Raw genomic sequence first — 19,257 nt, forward strand, 5'->3', positions numbered from 1 at the left:
GGTAAAGAACATTTAATCACACTCCGATATAAGCAGTTGACATTATCACAGTCAGTAATTAGCAGTATGATAACATAGGTGGACGGCCTGATAACAAAATATATCTATATACACAAACACACCAAACATTACAACATTGTTGTAATTTGGTTCATTTTGGGGACATCAGTTCCACTTATAAAAATATTTACAGAAAAAATTACTTCCTTAACCTTAACATGACCCAAAACAGAATACTACAAGCTGACAGCTGTAAGGAGTATACACAGTATGTCACATCTCAGCATCTGGCATGAATATGATGATGATTACAAGGTCATGATGAGGAAACCTTTACATGAATATCAATAGTAAGTTCATGGCAGCTTACACAATAGGACCTTTACATTGAACGTATCAGAAGTATATATGACGAGATGGAATATGCAACTGTGATATATTTTGGTAATCTTTGAATAGTGAAGAAATATACAGAATTATAAAAATATTTGGCATAACCTTGACACCTCACGTAGATATAAAACTCTTATTTCAGGAAACATAAAATGTCAATGGCAGATAGTTTCCCAGACCTGGTAATCTGCCAAAACGGATTCCCAAAACATTATTAATGATGTAATAAACACATGTTCAGAGAAAACTTCTTCATACAGTCAATTCTCATTACTCTGGAACCCATTTCGAGGTGATTCTATCAGAAGTGTCTGCATATACTTCCCAAAAGAAGTTAGAAAACACATAATTCTTTAATATTTTTGATAATCTCTAATGTTATGACAGATCAAATATAGTAGCATGAAGGAATCAGGTATTCTATGACATCTTTTCCGTTGTAAATATATACAATAGAAAAGAATTAATATATATACAATCGAGAAGAATTCCTTTGTCCAGAAATGTGCCAATCCAGTTTATCATGGTACAGTTAAGGAATCACTTTGAGGTGGTCAAATGCTTCCTAGAACTGGTGTTTGATATTGCTTGTTCCAGTCTACTATCCATGGTCCCTCTAACAAGGTTCTACTACACTTATACGTTGTACATGACAATGCATATGGTGTTTAAACATAAAACTAATTATCAGTCTATCAAGATGCTTTCCATACTACCCATAAATATGTACAATTTATATTTACAAAAATTCAGATCAAAAGCTACCTGAATCAAATCACCCCAAACAATTCGCTTATACGATTTCAGCTATCTGTAATTATGATAAACACAGTATTTGTAGACATTGTAATTAAAAGGAAATAAATGTTACTTGATTTAAAAATTAGACTTTCGAGCAGGTATACAATTCCTGAATGTTTTCTCTTAACCTTAATCACATAGATTTTGACAAGGTGGTCCCCCAATTAAAATGGTTTATGAATGAACCAAACAATGTGTTTTAACTTAACAATGACCACTGTGGACATATCTGTATAGAGCCAGTTTTGGTGTCATCCAGCAAGAATTTCAAGTAATAAAGTTAATTCTACTCCTACATACAAGTTAGTTTTATATAAAAACGACTTAAAACGTGTTCCTGATATGAAGATAGTTAACATATTTGAGATGATTTATAACAATACCATGGTTTAAAAGTCCCACTGCACAGCTGAGTGAATGTTTTGACAAGAAACGTATGCTCCTGGTTCCAATCTCTATATCAGTTTTAGTTACACATTGACAATATGCATGGACTAGACCATGCAATTTGGGAATATTCTCAAATATGTGTATTTCCTGAGGATTTCATTATCAGCAGTTTCCTAATAATTTCACCTTAATGCCATTGACATCTTCAAATATGAATATTAATTTCTATGTATAAAATATTTGACTTCAAGTACCTGAAGTACAAAATGTGTGAATTATATCTTTCTGTTATTGTCTTTGGACTCTGGCGAGTTCTACACCAATTCAGCTACTCGGAGCCACTACTTGTTCCATTGGAATGTATGACTGAGTTGGAACAAAGAATTTCTGGGAGGACTTGAGGGTGATGAGCACTGGTTCCTGGAAGCGGGCATCGAACTCGTCCAGTCTGTTTGGGAATGGGTTCATGTACAAGGTCTTCATTGGCAGGTTGATACTCGGCACAAACGTAGTTATCTCCCCTGTCACCAGTGGTCGACTGCGGCCACCAAGAGGGGGGCAGTGGAAATCTGAAGATTGTGCATAGCAAGTTGTTTCAGGTCATGCACAGTTAATGATGTGTCACTATAAGCAGGTGGTTAAATTATTCATGTTTAAGAAATAACTTCAAACCTTTTTCGTGTTTATGGAGGTATAACCCCTCATAACTGGTGTGTATTTACGGAAAGTGTGCACACCATTTTTCACGTTCAAATATGTTGAGGTCAATTCTCATAAATAAATAAGCCAGCAGTAAAAACTTCACACACACAGAAAACAGTCTTCTGCTGGATGGCTTGATCAAGATTTTCAGTTGATGAAAACAGAAATGCAAAAATTATTAATCCATAACACAAAAGATATGACTGTTCTGTGCTGCTTGAATCAATACTCCAAACATATTACCACAAAGATACCCTGGTACTTCACATAACAAGAGACATTCAAGCAAAATGGTGCCATTAATGTGATTCAAGTTTTGTGATATGTATTGAAATGGAAGAATCCATGGAATGTTTGACAGTTATTAATGTCTATGCATCTACAACATCCGTCCATTCATATATCCATTGGTCCATCCATCCATCCATCCAGCCAGCCAGCCAGCCACAATCACATACAAAGCCACATACATACATCCAGACTGACAGACAGACAGACAGACTGACAGACTGACAGACAGACAGACATCCAGACAGACAGACATCCAGACTGACAGACAGACAGACAGACATCCAGACAGAAAGATGTAGGCAGTTTGGTATATAAGTAAAGTAGAATGTAAATGTGGGCCACATACCAATGGTGAGGGGTTTATCTCTGCTCCTCCTACACACACTGGTGTGTGTCTCCCCGAGGCGGACCAGCGCTGCTTTACTGTGGGCAGAGCACATGTAGGACTGTCAGAAACATTCATTTATCATCACCTGTAGCTATGTGTGGAAGGTGCTATTTTAACATGATCAAATTTATGACTCTCCCTGGTATAGACACTGCCAGGGAAACACATCTCTATCCTGAGCGATAATGTGGTGTATACCACACTTTAGCCTTTGTGTCATTATCTCTATTGCACAGTGTTAATGATCTAAGTTTGGAAAACTTCTGAAAGTGACCCCTGACCCCTGATAATGCAATAAAGTCTCCGGAGGACAACCTATGGACTTGCTGAGTAAGAAGAACATGGGACCACTTCATAATGAACCAGTGAGTGAGTGAGTATGGTTTTACGCCGCGTGGGACACCAGATGTGGGCTTCACACATTTTACCCATGTGGGGAATCGAACCCGGGTCTTCGGCGTGACAAGCAAACGCTTTAACCACTAGGCTACCCCACCGCCCCCATAATGAACTAGAGACTCCTGAGGATGAACCAAGGACTAGTGAGGATGACCAAATTTCTACTGGACCACAGACTATTGATAGTATAAGGACACACTGATTATGACTCAACAGAAACTAGGAACTCCTAATACGATCACTTAGAGACACTTGATGATGAAAACAGGACAGAGGACTCTGTCGTGATGAATCAATGTCTAATGAGGACAAACTCAGGTTTCCTCTAACTGTCCAAATTAGTCCTCAGTATAACCGAGGACTGCATGCTAATGAACAAAGAGTGAGTGTGTATGGTTTTACGCCACTTTTAGCAATATTCCAGCAATATCACGGCAGGGGACACCAGAAATGGGCTTCACACATTGTACCCATGTGGGGAATCGAACCCGGTCTCTGGTGTGACGAGCCAACACTTTAACCACTATGCTACCCCACCGCCCCTCATGAACAAAGAAGCTCAAGAAGATGAATAACGGGTTTGCTGAGAATAAACCAAAGACTCATTCAGCATGAATGAAAGATTTCATGTGAATAAACACGGATTGTCATCATGAGACTTACTGTGGTAGTTTTGGCAGTACCAGCACTGTGTTTTTGGGAGGCCCAGGTTTATCTTGCTGGGGACCTTGTGGGCGAGACCTTCCTTTCTTCAGCGCCTCGATCTCCTTCTCCACCATCATCTCACAGAAGTAGCCGACAGCGTCGAGGTAACGTGACTGCCTCCACCACGGCCTGGTCTGGCATCTTGTCATAGGTTACTGAAACATACACTTTGTTTACTTGTTGTTGTCACACTCAGCAATGATCCAGCTATACAGCGGCGGCCTGTCTTGACCAGACAATCCAGTGACACTGAGGCTGACCACCCAATTCATGTGTTCACGTCTTACAACCAGCAAAGGCTGGTGGTGGCCGATTGCTGTCCAAACCCACTGTCCCAATAGGGGAAACACATTAAGCCAGGACAATAATGGAGCAAGGACACTCACATAAAGAAACATAGCTCGTTGTGCAGATCCTGATGTAGTCACCAAACATGAGTTATGAAATACATACCTACGTACTACTTTCAAAAATATATTTAAAGTAAATCTTAAATTTACATACAAGAATATATTTTAGAGTTTGACAATTCACAAACAATATCAATCTCACATAGGCACCATCCAGGTTAAATAGAAAAGGTGAATGAGTGAGTTTTAGTTTTATGCCACTTTTAGCAATATTCCAGAAATATCACGGCAGGGGGACAGCAGAAATGGGCTTCACACATAAATAGAAAAAGAAACCAAATATATGAAATTTATTCTATCATGAATATAAATGGGTTTTATGTGGCCTGTAATGTAATTTCTTGACTCAGAGCATATCATGAGCATAATTTTGAGAGTCATGCATGCGAGCCATATTTTGAGTCCCAAATGTTCAGTCAACAATATCATGATCACCAAAAATATGCAAACTTTTAAAATGTTCACATTTTAACCTTGAAGACAAATCAGAGTATCCTGTTCAACCTTTTGATGAAAATCACCTTAAAATCTGTACCGACATTCACAGCTAATGTTAACTTTCTATAAGGTTCAGTACCGACTCTTCAAGATTTGTTGTGTCAAACATTGGCCTTGAAAATATGACACTGAGATTACTTGATAAACTCTGAGTCAAATACACATACTCACTGATGTATGATAATCATCACATCATTTGTAGTGATAGTGTATCATTTGGCTCCTATCATCTAACACTCTCCGCCATACAGCTGGAATATTGCTGGGTGCAGCGTTAAACAACAAATCAGTCAATCTAACACTCAACTTACTTGTCATACTGCGTGATGCTGTGGGCACAAACTGTACCCCGTCTGGAAGTGTCGTGAGCGTGGTCTGGTCATCCGATACATCGCCACCCTGTCAATATATACCGGTGTAACATCATAGCTGCATCCACTTGCAACACAAACGCATACATGACGTAAACTGTAAATGGTAACTTCTCCAGAAAATGATAGATATGATGGTATTAGTAGTCGGTACACTGACCTTGGTGACTGAATTGTTTAATACATGTCCATCACCTATATACCTGTTGTAGGATGGAAATAAGCAATTGTGGAAACATAATTGTGGTTCATTGAAGGGATATTGTAAACCAAAAGTCATCGTGTTCTTTAATCTGATTGGTTGAAAAACATGATCGAATGGTATTTGATTCCCATAAATTGCAAGACTATCACTGCATATTGACACATACAAATATCGCATACAATTGTATTGTTGCGTCATCATCAGTGGTGACGTAATTCAAATCATATTGTGACGTAAAGTTGGAATGATGTCACAAATGAGCAGTTCCAGATGCTACCATGGGAGACAGCCGAAATGATGACACTTCACTGCTGTACCCGTACTCGATGTCAATGAGTGCAGATAGTAAAACCCATGTGGGCCTTTTGGTTTACTTTTGTGTTTTCAATGTCGATAAACATCATGTGTTGGCCAATTTTTGGGTATTATTGAGTATTTGAAGCACGGCTAATGCTGTCGGTTCCAAATGAAATCCTGTGCTTCAAATACTCGATAACACCTGGAATTGCCCAACACATGATGTTTATCTCCTAATTTCTCTGTAGAGGGTGGACACACTAAACCATGAGTGATATACATAGGTATGTGGTACATGGAAGGGATATAACTCTGTGGAGGGTGGACACATAAAACCATTGAGTGATATACATAGGTATGTGGTACATGGAAGGGATATAACTCTGTGGAGGGTGGACACACTAAACCATGAGTGAAACATAGGTATGTGGTACAAAGGGATATATTGCTGGTGGTGGTAAAATACAATACAATGTACTTACAGCACTGGATCCGAGTTTCCCCTGCTGTTTCTGTATCTGACCCCGTGTCATTTTCCCATGGACATTCTGGCCCTTCTTCATCCGGTCGATTGTATCCTCGATGTGAAGCTTGTAGGAGGTCATCCACCTGAATACAGGGAAACCTTCACATGGCAGCTCTAGAAAGTGTGAGTGACAGCCCGAGAAGTGTGCCAGTGCTTGTGAGTGTGTGTGACAGCCCGAGAAGTGTGTGTGTCAGCGCTTGTGAGTGTGTGTGACAGCGAAGTGTGTGTGTCAGGCGGCGAGTGTGTGACAGCCGAGAAGTGTGTGTGTGTCAGCGCTTGTGAGTGTGTGTGACAGCCCGAGAAGAGTGTGTGTCAGCGCTTGTGAGTGTGTGCATGGGTGTGTCAGTATCTGCATGAGTGCATGCATGCTTGCATCTTTTTCATATTCATCAACATTCCAGCAATGGGAGCCTGCCCGTAAATAATCGAGTCTGGACCAGAAAATCCACCAATGAGTAATCAACATCATGAGCAAAAATTCAACCCGTTTTGACATGTTCTATATGTTTTATGTGTTCTTTTCTTAAAGATTAATGAATACTTTGTGGGGCTTAGAAATAGAATTACAACATACATTGTACAAGACACCACTGCTGGTTATGTCAAGTGGTAACGGTCACCCACCTGTTGAGCCACTGCTGACACATTCTCAGAAGTGGTGAGCTCCATCTTGCGGTCACTGTCGTCCAGGTTCCAGATGTCCCAAGAGTCCAGCTCCTTCTGGAAGTTGCGATGAGGGTCCTGCAGACCACATCCAAACAGGGTGTCCATGATGCTGGACCTGTAACGTAGTCCATGTAGACGTGACCAGTCACTCACTCACTCAAGTACTGGACAGTGGACAGTGGGTAATGGGAATTGATGATGACGTCACACTGCTGTTGATACTGAGTCAGGACCCCATCACACGAAGTGATTTTAGCCTAAGGTGATTGTAAATCCCATACTATAACAAAGACTTACGATCATCATGGCACTTAGATCACTTTGTGGGATGGAGCCCAAGAGTTCACTGGCCACCTTATATGCATTTCAACAAGTAACACTGACACAACTGGGAGGTAAAGCCACTACGCTTTCAATGTAGAGCTGGGTATCCTGTAAACTGACCATGCTAAATCAATATGGAAATGAACCCACAGCAGCCTATAAATAATACAGATGTATACGATCAAGCAGTGTTTTTCTGCTTCACACAAACATCCACCCTAACCCAACTCCATCTCACATCTAGACTTACCTGGCGTCACGGTCTCCATCTAGGAACTGCACCATCATCTCCACCACAAAGTCGATGTCCTTGACTGCCAGAACCTGCAGACACCTGATACTGCTGAGGATGAAGGCCTTCTCGTCCTCCACAGCACAGGTGGGAGGCTTGCTGTGGTGGTTCAGGGCGGAGTAGATGGCCTTCTGGACCTGCACCGTGACAGCCCCTGTCAGACTCTCCTGGGTGAACAGAAGGGTCAGGGCCTCCACCACTGCTGTCTTGTGCTGGGTCTCGGCTATCCGGATCAGCTTCAAAACCATGTTCGCCAGAGTATCCGAGGTCCATGGTTTGGGCATAGTCTGTTGGATACACATCAGAATGATCAGATTTGTTCTTTTAGCACCTTACGGTAAAGCTGGTAGCATTGTGAGAAGTAAATCTGTCTGACTGAAGGAGTAGTTTAGAGTTACACTTTCAACAACATTTTAATCAAATCAGCCATCAGATTCATCATATCGATATGCTCAAGATAACATGCCTGATTGATATGTATTTTGGAGGTAAATAGGGTGAGTGAGTGAGTTTAGTTTTACACTGCACTCAGCAATATTCCAGCTATATGGCGGTGGTCTGTAAATAATCGAGTCTGGACCAGACAATCCAGTGATCAACAGCATGAGCATCAACCTGCAGAATTGGGAACCGATGACATGTGTCAACCAAGCCAGCAAGCCTGACCACCCGATCCCATTAGTCGCTCTTGCGACAAGCATGGGTTACTGACCCGGACCTTCACGGGTAGGAGGTAAATAGGGAGCACCAACTTGTTTTACACACCATGGAACATGACATCACGTTGAATTCAGAGGGACAAGGGGACATAATTCTGCATAGCTAAAATGGACACAATTTGTGGTCCAATTCCTATATATATAACAACAATTCCTATACGCTTGATTTAAACTGACATTGACTCAAGTCTGCAGCACCCACCCCATCCTCCTTACTACCCAGCCTGAAATCATTCTTATAGACATGGGAGGACTCCAGAACATGTATACCATCACAGTTTACAATATAAGCTGAACATATACCAAACAAAAGTAGTAAAGAATCACAAATACTTTTATAGATTTTCTTTCAAAATTATAAGCTTAGTCTTCACTACCCAAAAAAATAGCCCTTAAGGGATTCTTGATATCTAATGGTTTCCTTCAGTACATAAATCCAAATCATAACATAAGGTTCAAAATAGCGGTATAAAGTCACTGTAAAAAGGAGAATTGTCCTGACCCGAAAACACCATGCTATGGTCCACTGGTGTAAACAGAAAGGTACCTTGGTTAAATATCTGAAACACTGGCCTTGACCCCAACAGCCCAATACTTACTTTCTCGTTACAGTTGGGAAAGTACTTCTCGAACCACTCTGTACCGATGAACTGTTTGATGAAGTTTGGCAGTGGTGTAGGTGGGGGTGGTGGAGTAGGGGTGGGGATTTCTGGGGACGGAGACGGTGAGGGTAACGGCACTCTGGGCCTCGACACCAGCTTCCTGATTGGCTGGAGAGGTTTGAGTTCTCTCTTGGGTGGAGTCGGAAGTGGAGGTGATGTTGGCTGACCAGCGGACTCCGGACTCTCCCGGTCCTGGTAAGGTGATGCTGACTTCTGAGACAACACCTTCGGGGTGAAGACTTCCTCTTCCTCCTAGCAACAAATACAAGAATGTTGGTTGAATATAACCACACTCTAAATATATTAAGTCTAAAGTTTTGCCCAACCAAGTTTATCAAAAACAAAGGAAGTAATTTGTAGAATCATTCTTATTGTTTTATTTCAAAAACAGGGTGGTGGGGTAGCCTAGTGGCCGAAGACCTGGGTTCAATTCTCCACATGGGCACAATGTGTGAAACTCATTTCTGGTGTCACCCGCAGTGATATTGCTGGAATATTGCTAAAAGCGGCATAAAACTAAACTCACTCACTCACTATTTCAAAAAGTAGTTTATTGGGGAATTACTTGCCCCAAAATAATGATGATGATTATTTGCTGAATGTTGCTGATCACTCGATTGTCTGGTCTAGACTCAATTATTTAAGGACCGCCGCCGAATAGCTGTAATATTGCTGTGGTGTAAGACTAAACTCACTCACTCACTCACTCTGGAATATCCAAAAGTAGACAGTAGACAAGATGTCATCAGTTAAACAATGAAAGTATTGACAGTCGGACATTCATGTTTGTTTTTGCAGAAGTAACTTAGCATAATGATGATGCCACGAGGGTCGATCAAAAGTATGTAGTCTAACTATATTCTTGATGTCCAATGTTTGAAAAGCTTCCATCTATTTTGAAGGAATCGTTAGCAAACGGATATCCAAAATTTCACATGTGTGGGTAATGTGGTTAACCAGATATTTGTCATCACAACACATTGGGGTATAATATTTCTAACAAACTTGCAGAATATGAAAAACGATTTGTCTTTTGGTACCTCATGGATAATGGTATGCCCTCAGATAATGTCATATAAAATATGTTCAGTATAGTATTGGATGACTTCCCATCATGATCAATAGTCAAAGATTTGGATTGCCTGATTTATATTTTTAAGGACACCCCCAATTTAATCTTTCAAAAACATTGTGTCCAGATATTCAAGCTGGTACTGTTTACAATATATTGTGAGCTGACACTTGTGTGACCAATCAGTATTTCGTTTGAACCCTTGGCATCATGTATGAATAAGTGAAAACATTAGAATAAGCTATGCCCTTATGATTACATCATCTGAATGAGTAGTGTCTCCAAAACAAGCTCTTTCAGTCAACATGAAGGGGGGAGTCACTTTAACAAGCGATTGTAATTTCAAATTGCTTTTTGATGAACTTTAATATCTAAGTGTGATTCTAGGGGACTTCTATCAATCTCAATCACACAAAATATTTCTTGCACATTTTGTTTCCTGAAGGTTTTGATGCATTTATTATAGATTTTGCATTTTTTGAGGGTACCAAGATAAAAGGTCAAACAAAATGGGGATCATGAGACTGGAACATAGCAAACCCAAATTGCTTGAGCTTGACAGATAATATGTAAAAAAATCAAACATAAAAATAACTGCATTTGTATCGTTTTCTTGGTGATTCTATATACTTTTTTTATCGCCCCTCATAAGTACCTAGACACTTCACAAATAATCTTTATCAGGATCAGTGATCAATTCAGGTGTGACTCAACTGGGAATATTGTAACAGTTTGTGTATTTAGAATTATATGAGAACAATTATAAACTATGAGCAATTTCTGAAGTATGTTTGCAATATGAAAACACATTGTACCATGTGTGATCATGACAGGAAATTGTCTTCTGCCCTAGTTGAAAGGTTCTAAAAATGCCACGGCACAAGCAGGAAGTCTTAGTGTACCTGACACTGAAAAAAGTACTCCGATGTCAATAAAAGTGTGAGGTATTTAATGTAGACATGTGCTTACTGTTACAGGAAATTTCAATTGGAATTCGATTTGGAAAATGTCAGATGACATTTGAGCCTTAGTTCAGAAGAGTTTATCTTATTCAGTCATGTTCGATTATGACCAATGAAAATAATGCAAATGTAATAAACCTATTTAAAGTTAATTCCACAGAAGTCAATACCAAAGATGTATTATTGTTTCCTTATCCTTCAAACAACCCTAACAGCCTTATACTGATGTGAGCTTGTAGCTGACAAACAGCAAGTGTGGTACTCTAATCTCACTGACGATGGAAATAACTGATGGGCTAAGAGTGAGTGAGTGAGTTTGGTTTTACGCCGCTTTTAGCAATATTCCAGCAATATCATGGCGGGGAACACCAGAAATGGGTTTCACACATTGTACCCATGTGGGGAATCAAACCTGGGTCTTCTGTGTGATGAGGGAACGCTTTAACCACTAGGTTACCCCACCGCCCCCTGATGGCTATGAAGAATTATAGTTTATCTTCCTCAAGGGAACTAATGTCCTACATAAGCATCATAGATCTAGGAGTCTAGGTCATTAATTCCTGTTGGACAGAAAACAGTCTAAGTAAACTTAGGCTCAGTATTATTCGTTACACTGATATACTGAGTCTAACAAAACCTAGTAGAAGGTCGCATCAGCTAACCTTTTGGACTGACCAATCAGAACACAGCTTACCAAATCGTGAAAGTTAACATTCGCGCATACCGTTTGAACCTTTACCTCAAACACTCGAATGATTCCGAATGCTATTCACCACACAATCGCTTCCGAGTGATACACGCAATGAGTGAACAGTCTCTGAAAATAGCGGTTTTGTCAATATTCAAGGATGTCATCTTGCGGAAATATAAGCTAATAGTAACCATGTCATCAGAAACTCCTAAGCGTATATACTGCAGGTCAAATATCTGTGTTTTCTGCGGATTTTCGTTTGTTGATAAATCATTGTCACAGACCAGGGAAGAGAAAATCCAAAAAAAGTTTTGTAAGTCCCGCCGAACCCTAACAAGTAGTCGTTGTCTGATTGGTTAAATCCGTTCAGCCGTCTCGTGTTTGATTGGACGGTCATAGGTCGCTCAAAGGTTTGCTGACGCGACCTTCTACAACGTTTTGTTAGACTCAGTATAGCAGTGTAACGAATAAAACTGAGCCTAAGTTTACTTAGACTGGACAGAAAATACATCATTCCCAGTTCAGAGGTGATTATACTTTTTATTACACATAATCAAATTTACTGCAACTTTCTTCACATCGCACTCTTACCACCTTAAATGTTTATAACATCTGTGAGTCAAAATAACATAGCCCTTGACAACAGTAAACATGTGACCTTTTCACCTACTTACACCTGACACTTATACAAAAACAACCTGCAAACTGCCAGAAACATGCATTTCATTCATCAGTTTTATCGTGGAAACCATGGCAACAAGGTGTGTATAACATACCTCTGGGGTTGGTGGCCGTGCCATGATGTTCTTCATCTTTGACATGAGAGATGATGACTTGCCCTCAACCAGTTTGGGTATCTCTGGAGACTTGACCGATGTACGACGGGAACCTGCCTCGCCTGGTTGAGGACTGGTCGGCGTTTTCAGTCCATCCTCATCTTCATCATCATCATCACCCCAGTCAAACACTCTCACAGTATCGCCATCTTCACCAGTAGCAAATGTGACTGACCTCATAGCTCCCGAGGACGGTCTGTTGTCCTGGTGACACGAATGATTCATTCATTATCACATCTCAGATACTGTGATGCGAAGTTGCAATAGATATGTCAGCTCTGTAGGGGTAGACTTAAAATTTAAATTCTACTCAGGATATGTCAGTCTCAATAGGTACACATGTTGTTGTGATGATAACACATCACAATCTAATGCTATGTCACAGACTAAGGCTTATTCGTCTACAATTGGTTGAGCAGTAAACTGTATAATCACAGTTAAAATGTTTTAGAGCGCTCTCAAGACTCGCAGAGTTTGGAGGCAATCAGATTTAGTTGTGCAATCAGCGACGCTGTTTCCAAAAGTGATCATTCAAGTAAAGCCCGTCTCGTAATTCTCAGATACTTCGAAAACTAACGTTTCCTTTCCCCGTTGGGGGAATGCGCAAACGCTTCTTCTAGACAGAACTCAGTCATGTTATGGCTCGTCTCCATCTCCCTCAAGCTGACAACGACAAAGCTTGAAGCCATTAAAACGTCTTTGTGTGTAACATCAACACAAGTCCCCGCAGATGGGGATATTTGTGGCCCCCACATTTGCTTGTGCGAGGGTCAAGTTGAATCTAAGCTCGATGTAACACGGTTCTGATTGGATAGAAAGAGGGAGATAATTCGTGCTGCATCTTTTGCCGCTTAGGGATTTTACGTAGAACGGGAAATATGGCCGTGATTAGAACAGAGGTCTGGAAGGAAGATATGACAATGGTAACCCTGTGGGAAGAGAATGAGTCTAGATATATATATTTCAGTGGTTCCTGACTCTAAGTTTACAAAGTTTGTTTGATACGCCCTGAAGACATTCTTTCATTCAGAATATATAACAGTCCCAATTATTTCACCAAGCAGGGATCAGGGATGTAAAGTGCCAGTCAAGGTTGACTTCCTATCCCATCCATGCAACGGTTGTGCGCTGGCATGCTACTTCTTTCCATGATTACTACAGCTTAAAGCAATGAATAACTTTGGCTCTTTAATCCGGCAGCAACTTTGAACAGTACTACATGGGTAGGTTTACATCACCGCATGTCTGTTTAATGTGGGAGAAAAGCCAAAGAACTGCAAGTCTCAGATTTTAGCTATTTCTCGTGAAACCCACTGTAGGGTGGGTATGGTGTTGACAGACCTACAACATTATTGGCTGGAACCGTGATCGATCGAAACTCAAGATCACAGGGTTCAGACATGCCCAATGGATGCAATTGTTCCAGTGAATATTGAACAAACATTATCCGGGTTGAACCATTGATTTGAACTCAAGATCACAGGGTTCAGATTACGCTCTAATGGATGCAATTGTTCCGCAGTGAATATTGAAACAAACATTATCGGGTTGAAAACCATTGATTGGAAACTCAAGATCAGAAAGCAGGGTTCAGACAGGCTCTCAATGGATGCAACTGTTCCAGTGAATATTGAACAAATTAATTATCGGGTTGAACCATGATTTGAACTCAAGATCACAGGGTTCAGACATGCTCTATGGATGCAATTGTTCCAGGAATATTGAACGTGCAAACATTATCGGTTTTGAACCATGATTTGAACTCAAGATCAAGGGGGTTCAGATGTACTCAATTTATACCTCAATTGTTCCAGCGGAATATTGAACACAACGATATCGGGTTGAACCATGATTTGAACTCAAAGATCACAGGGTTCAGATAGGCTCAATGGATGCAATTGGTTCCGAAAGTGAATATTGAACAACATTATCGCTTGAACGCCAAATGATTTGAACTCTCAAGATCACAGGGTTCGTGACATGCTCCCATGGATGCAATTGTTCCAGTGGAATATTGAACAAAATGATTAATGGGTTGAACTTACGATTGGAACTCGATCACAGGTTCGTGTGACAGGCTCAATGGATGCAATTGTTCCAGTGAATATTGAACAAACATTATCGGTTGAACCATGATTAAAACCCAAGATCAGCAGGGTTCAGATGAAGCTCTCAATGGATGCAATTGTTAGAGCTTGAATATTTGAACAAAACATTATCGGTTGAAACCATGATTTGAACTCAAGATCACAGGGTTCTGGGCATTGCTCAATGGATGCAATTGTTCCAGTGAATATTGAACAAACATTATCGGGTTGAACCATGATTGGAACTCAAGATCACAGGGTTCAGATAGGCTCAATGGATGCAAATTGCGTTAGAGGAATATTGAACGGTAAATGATTATCGGTTGAACCATGATTTGAACCTCAAGATCACAGGGTTCTGGCATGCATACCAATGGATGCAATTGTTCCAGTGAATATTCGAACAAACATTATCGGCTTTGGAAATCCCATGATTTGAACTCAAGATCACAGGGTTCAGACAGGCTCAATGGATGCAATTCCAGTGAATATTGAACAACAAACATCATCGGGTTGAATCCATGATTGAACTCAAGATCACAGGGTTCATGACAGGCTCTCAATGGATGCAATTGTTCCAGTGAATATTGAACAAACATTATCGGGTTGAACCACGATTGGAAACCAAGATCACAGGGTTCTGGCATGCCTAATGGATGCACTTGTTCCGCGTGAATATTGAACACACACATTATCGGTGTTGAAACCATGATTGGAAACTCTAAGATCACAGGGTTCTGGCATGCCTAATGGATGCAATTGTTCCAGTGAATATTGAACAAATGATTATCGGGTTGAACCATGATTGGAACTCAAGATACAGTACAGGGTTCTGGCATGCTTCAATGGATGCAATTGTTCCAGTGAATATTGAACAAACATTATCGGGTTGAAACCCCATGATTTGAACACAAGATCACAGGGTTCTGGGTACGCCCAATGGATGCAATTTGTTCCAGTGAATATTGATCAAACATTATCGTGGTTTAACAAATCTAATTGAAATCAAGATCACAGGAGTTCTGGCATGCCTAATGGATGCAATTCTTCCAGTGAGTAGCAGTGTCTTAGATGACCACTCGCTGACCCCAGTAAACCTTTATATAATGCCACACATATATGCAAATACCTTTAAAGACAGTGCGTTGACTTTATAGATTATAATTTTTTTATTTTATTCAACATTGATAGATTGTATAGTTGCTAGTATATTTAAGATGCAAGTAAACCTGGTCTTCACATGTACAACACAGGTAGTAAACTGCTGCGCCATTAAGGACACCCACCTTCTTCAACTTGTTGATCTCTCAATCAAGCTGCCCGGCTGTGAGAGAGGGGTGCATATGTGCCCTGTCTTCCAGTTTAACCGGAGACGTGGCGGCCATTAAATGGTGCTTCACCATCACCGAAGTTGGGGATGAAGCCACTGCGGGTTGATGGGTAGGGCTGGCTCTGAGGCCCTTGGCTGGTGTTGGGGACGAGCAGGAAAACTCCAGCTGGCCCGGCTCTACACTCTTCTGGTAATCCTCTGTGGAAAGACAAACAGGACTGTCTGAGCTGAATGTTGTCGCCTTTGGTCTTTGTTTATTGTTTAGCACTGCACGCATGCACGCATTCGCATCGCTAATAATAATAATAATAACACACACACACATACATTCACATTATACATGTATACATTAGTGGTATGTCCATGACAGTCTGAACAAGATCATTATGTCATTGATATTATCAAAAACAATCCCTGATGTTAAAGTGATGACAAGCCGTCAACATGTCTGTCCTCATAATCCCTGAACTGCATTATTTTCCTACTGCCTAGCTCCTCCCTGCACTGCTTAAGCACTGCTATAGCTCGCCTCAATACCTTCTGTGAAGGTCCATCTGGTCCCATCCTAGTCTCCGATGACCGTGGTCCTCTGGGAAGGGCTGGTCATCGCCTCATAACCGAATGACAACGGGCAGTCCATATGATTTTCAGTGACAGATAACAGAGTTAAGGTCCACATTCAGCAATAATCCACGCATTTCATAGCAGCCAAAAATATATGTGCATCACAATACGTGGGGAATTGAAACCAGACCCCAGGGCAAAAATTAGTGAATGCCTTCACCACAATGTGCTACCCAACCGTCGCTGTTCTGGCTGGAGGGCTTTTGTACTGTGTTAATTTCAAACAATGCGCATATTTGTATTTGATTACACGATTTCCCTTTGGTTCCTGACAAGCTGATTTGAACGCTTTCTTGGGAACAAAGACAACAGGAGTGAACGAACTCATGCAATACTGAAGTTCTTTAGAAGGTGCAACTGGGCATCACTGGACCTTGATCTTGGGTTGGTCATAGAAACATCTCTTCATGTAGTTGAGGAAGGTCTGATTTCCAATTTCCTTTGGTGGTTATTATTTCCATCTTTTCCTTCAGCCTCACCATCACGGATACGCAGCAACTCCTTCACGAGCCTCAACTCCGTGGAAAACCGCTTTGGTGCACGGGTGAAACAACATTCATGGTGTTAGTGACAATGTGACAGTATTGGATGATGATGATGATGATGATGATGATGATGATGATGATGATGATGATGATGACGATTTGACATGATGATACTCATGACAACAAGGTTGAAAGTGTTTCACCTTTTGTGAAACCCCTGCCTATCTAAGTGGTACTGATTCCTCATCAGAATCATCCAGCAATTTTGTCAATTGATTAATGTTGCTTTAGATGGCAACATCTTGTTTGGATGTAAAATTAGTATGTATACATGTGTGTATGGATTATCTTCTGCCCTTGTCAAATCGTTCCAGCAAAATCAGTGCTGGGGATAGAAATGAGCTGTTTCAAACATTCATCCATGTTGGTAATCATAGCGATAATAATCCTGAATGCATTACCCACTAGGGTTTACTCCATCCCCAGATCGGTGTTATCATCCATTATGAAATCTAGGTGTGACACAAAACCTCCTTCTTCACCGGGTTCTCCTTCACCACTTCCTGTTCTTCCTCCGCTGACAGAAGGTCAACAAAATGCTCAAATCTGAAACGTATGAGAGCATCCTTTTCCACTGGAGACTGAATGAATGTGACAGGCCTGCTTGTGCTCGCTGTGGTAAACTAAAACAACAGTGGCACTGTAATTTTCACGAGTCTGCACAATGGCCTGGTGGTTGATTGCATGGTGTACAAACAACTGTGCAATGGGCTTTGTTAACCTGCCACTGCCCATCTGAGTAGTCACTTACAGTCAAATGGTGTACCGGGAAAAACCTATGGTACCGATTCTCCCCTGGAACCCCCTGTTAATCAGTCGGTAAAGTCCCATTTTACAAAACATCAGGAAACTAGCCAAAAAGGAAGAGGTAAAGAAATTTGTCATCCTTTGTTTTGAAAGCAAAGTGATGAGTGGAGTGAGTTGGTTTTACATAACGCTTTTCTTCAGCAATATTCAAGCAATATTCCAGCAATATCACTTAGGCAGGGATGCCAGAAATGGGCTTCACACATCAAAACCGAACCTTTAGCATAATGAGTCGGTAACGATATAACCACTGGGCTACCCCATTGCCCCAAAGAAAGAGATGAAAATTTGAAATGAATTGTTGGGTTGCCATGGTTATAAAAGACAACCTGCCATTTAACCTGAAAGAGTTGTTTCCCTTGAACAAGACTGCACTCAAATGATTAAACAAGGGAGAACATTCACTGACCATACCAACCTCCACCCACTATAGACAGGAGAAATGTGCAAGTCAGCAGCAAGTGCAATAACACAGAATGAGTGTCCTAGGGCCTCAAGACCACAATCTAATCCCAACAATGAACAGCAAGAACAACCATAACAGTGACCTACTTGAAGGAAGATTTGGAGTTTTTCAGTCTCTTGACATCCTGTTTGCTGAGCATGTTCAGGAGGTTGTCATCATAGGGGATCGGCTCCTCATTCGGCTCCACCTCGAACTTCATCGACACCATGCGGAACTTGTACGCTCGTGGTAGAACTTAAAACACATGATTATTAAAACAGTCAAATTATATTCATATAATCAAGCACGATCTTCAGAAAACATCTATGGGTGTTGTCTTTGCTCATCTTTATAGAATTCTGTTCACATGAAGATGATGATGCAAGAATGCAGCCAAGCCATTATGATATAATTATGAATCAGTACAGTGTATATTCAACAAATCTGGGAGTACAAATTCTGGCTTACTTTCATGATGGCATATAAGAAGTGATAGTCAAGCTGTTCTTTCATTAAAACAACTTTACCAAACAATATGGTTAAAGGTAAACTGAGGGCCGCTGACATGCTTAACGTAGCCGTCCTCCCTGGACATAGCTGACTTTACATCTCTCATGTGGTGATTTTGAAGAGATGATCCCCTGTTCCAAGCAATAGGTCTCCCTTATGGCTGCAGGAACCCTGATACTCAGCGGTGTTGTGTTCAGCCTCGCAACAACCTGTGGAATGAAACTGTAACTCTTAAACATGGTAAATTTAGTGAAGGAAATCGCTTAAAACATACTGCTTAAAAGAAGTTATTGGAACAAACAATTTTCT

General features: G+C 40.8%; 1 protein-coding gene across 1 annotated transcript in view; it reads right to left on the reverse strand.

The window, feature by feature from the left end:
- LOC124259381 (WD repeat-containing protein 97-like) overlaps nucleotides 1-19,257 on the reverse strand; it is a 50,807-nt gene continuing 31,550 nt past the window's right edge. Inside the window, 16 exon segments of the mRNA XM_046693507.1 lie at nucleotides 1-2,153; nucleotides 2,924-3,000; nucleotides 4,028-4,176; nucleotides 4,178-4,224; nucleotides 5,289-5,376; nucleotides 6,333-6,459; nucleotides 7,001-7,026; nucleotides 7,028-7,157; nucleotides 7,617-7,945; nucleotides 8,977-9,291; nucleotides 12,541-12,804; nucleotides 16,062-16,215; nucleotides 16,555-16,616; nucleotides 17,657-17,732; nucleotides 18,546-18,693; nucleotides 19,046-19,157. Coding sequence (XP_046549463.1) covers nucleotides 1,909-2,153; nucleotides 2,924-3,000; nucleotides 4,028-4,176; nucleotides 4,178-4,224; nucleotides 5,289-5,376; nucleotides 6,333-6,459; nucleotides 7,001-7,026; nucleotides 7,028-7,157; nucleotides 7,617-7,945; nucleotides 8,977-9,291; nucleotides 12,541-12,804; nucleotides 16,062-16,215; nucleotides 16,555-16,616; nucleotides 17,657-17,732; nucleotides 18,546-18,693; nucleotides 19,046-19,157 — 2,349 coding nt within the window. The 3' untranslated portion in view covers nucleotides 1-1,908.

The sequence above is a fragment of the Haliotis rubra genome, unplaced genomic scaffold (assembly GCF_003918875.1).
Source record: "Haliotis rubra isolate DU_JTF1 unplaced genomic scaffold, ASM391887v1 Scf72, whole genome shotgun sequence".
In the NCBI taxonomy this organism is placed as follows: Eukaryota; Metazoa; Mollusca; class Gastropoda; order Lepetellida; family Haliotidae; genus Haliotis; species Haliotis rubra.